General features: G+C 62.4%; 1 protein-coding gene across 1 annotated transcript in view; it reads left to right on the top strand.

Annotated features, from left to right (window-relative positions):
- The window catches only part of LOC104538443 (retinoic acid receptor alpha), a gene marked incomplete at its 3' end in the record, with an annotated part of 2303 nt that extends 1059 nt beyond the window's left edge, over positions 1-1244 (top strand). Inside the window, exons 2-4 of the mRNA XM_010181652.1 lie at positions 199-359; positions 439-615; positions 1200-1244. Of these exons, the coding sequence (XP_010179954.1) occupies positions 199-359; positions 439-615; positions 1200-1244 (383 nt within the window). The remainder of the gene's footprint in view (positions 1-198; positions 360-438; positions 616-1199) is intronic.
- Between the last annotated feature and the right edge of the window lie 7 nt (positions 1245-1251).

Below are 1251 nucleotides of genomic sequence, written 5' to 3'. Positions count from 1 at the left end.
GGGGTCCCCTCCATGGGTGCGGTGTCACCCCTTATTGCCCCCAGTGACTTGGGGGGCAGCTGTGGGGGCTGGCAGCTCCGTGGCCATTTGTCACCAGGGCTGGTGGCAGGATCCTCATCCTGCCTGGGGAGAGCAGAGCCTCCAAGCAGGGGGTGGGGGGCAGCGGGGCCAGGTGACGCTGAGCCCTCGTCCCCGCAGCCGTCCGCAATGACCGGAACAAGAAGAAGAAGGACGTGCCCAAGCCCGAGTGCACGGAGAGCTACATCATCACTCCTGAGGTGGAGGAGCTCATCGAGAAGGTGCGCAAAGCCCACCAGGAGACCTTCCCCGCGCTCTGCCAGCTCGGCAAATACACTACGGTGAGTGCCGGGGGGTGCCGGGGGCCAGGGCGTGCGGCAGTTCCCCCGCAGCGCACCCTCACCCCCACGTCCCCTGCAGAACAACAGCTCGGAGCAGCGCGTGTCCCTGGACATCGACCTGTGGGACAAGTTCAGCGAGCTGTCCACCAAGTGCATCATCAAGACGGTGGAGTTCGCCAAGCAGCTCCCCGGCTTCACCACCCTCACCATCGCCGACCAGATCACCCTGCTCAAAGCTGCCTGCCTCGACATCCTGGTGAGGGGACAACGGGGATGGGGACAGGGATGGGACAGGATGGGATTGGGGGTGGGGATGAGATGGGAAAAACAGGCATGGGGATGGGAACAGGGATGATGTGGATGGGGATGAGATGGGGATGGGAACAGGGATGATGTGGATGGGGATGAGATGGGGATGGAGATGGGGATGAGATGGGAACAACTGGGATGGGGACAGGGATGATGTGGATGGGGATGAGCACAGGGATCGGGATGAGATGGGGACAACAGGGATGGCAATAGGGATGGGATGGGATTGGGGACAAGATGGGAACAACTGGGATGGGGACAGGGCAGGGATGGGATTGGGGATTGGGATGAGATGGGAACAGCAGGGATGGGGATGGGGACAGGGATGATGTGGATGGGGATGGGGATGGGACAGAGATGGGGATGGGAATTGGGATGGGGACAAGGATGGAGATGGAATTGGGGATGGGAATGGGGATGGGGATGGAGAGGGGAACAATGGGGATGGGGATGGAGATGGGCAAGAGGACAGGGATGGGGCTGGTGGCACGGAAGGGACGCCAGGCTGAGCCCCCTGCCCTTGCCCCCCAGATCCTGCGGATCTGCACGCGGTACACGCCGGAGCAGGACACGATGACGTTTT

Source organism: Mesitornis unicolor, unplaced genomic scaffold (assembly GCF_000695765.1).
Source record: "Mesitornis unicolor isolate BGI_N332 unplaced genomic scaffold, ASM69576v1 scaffold41843, whole genome shotgun sequence".
In the NCBI taxonomy this organism is placed as follows: Eukaryota; Metazoa; Chordata; class Aves; order Mesitornithiformes; family Mesitornithidae; genus Mesitornis; species Mesitornis unicolor.
Note: the sequence above shows the minus strand (reverse complement) of the source record. Positions and strands in the feature narration are given on the sequence as shown.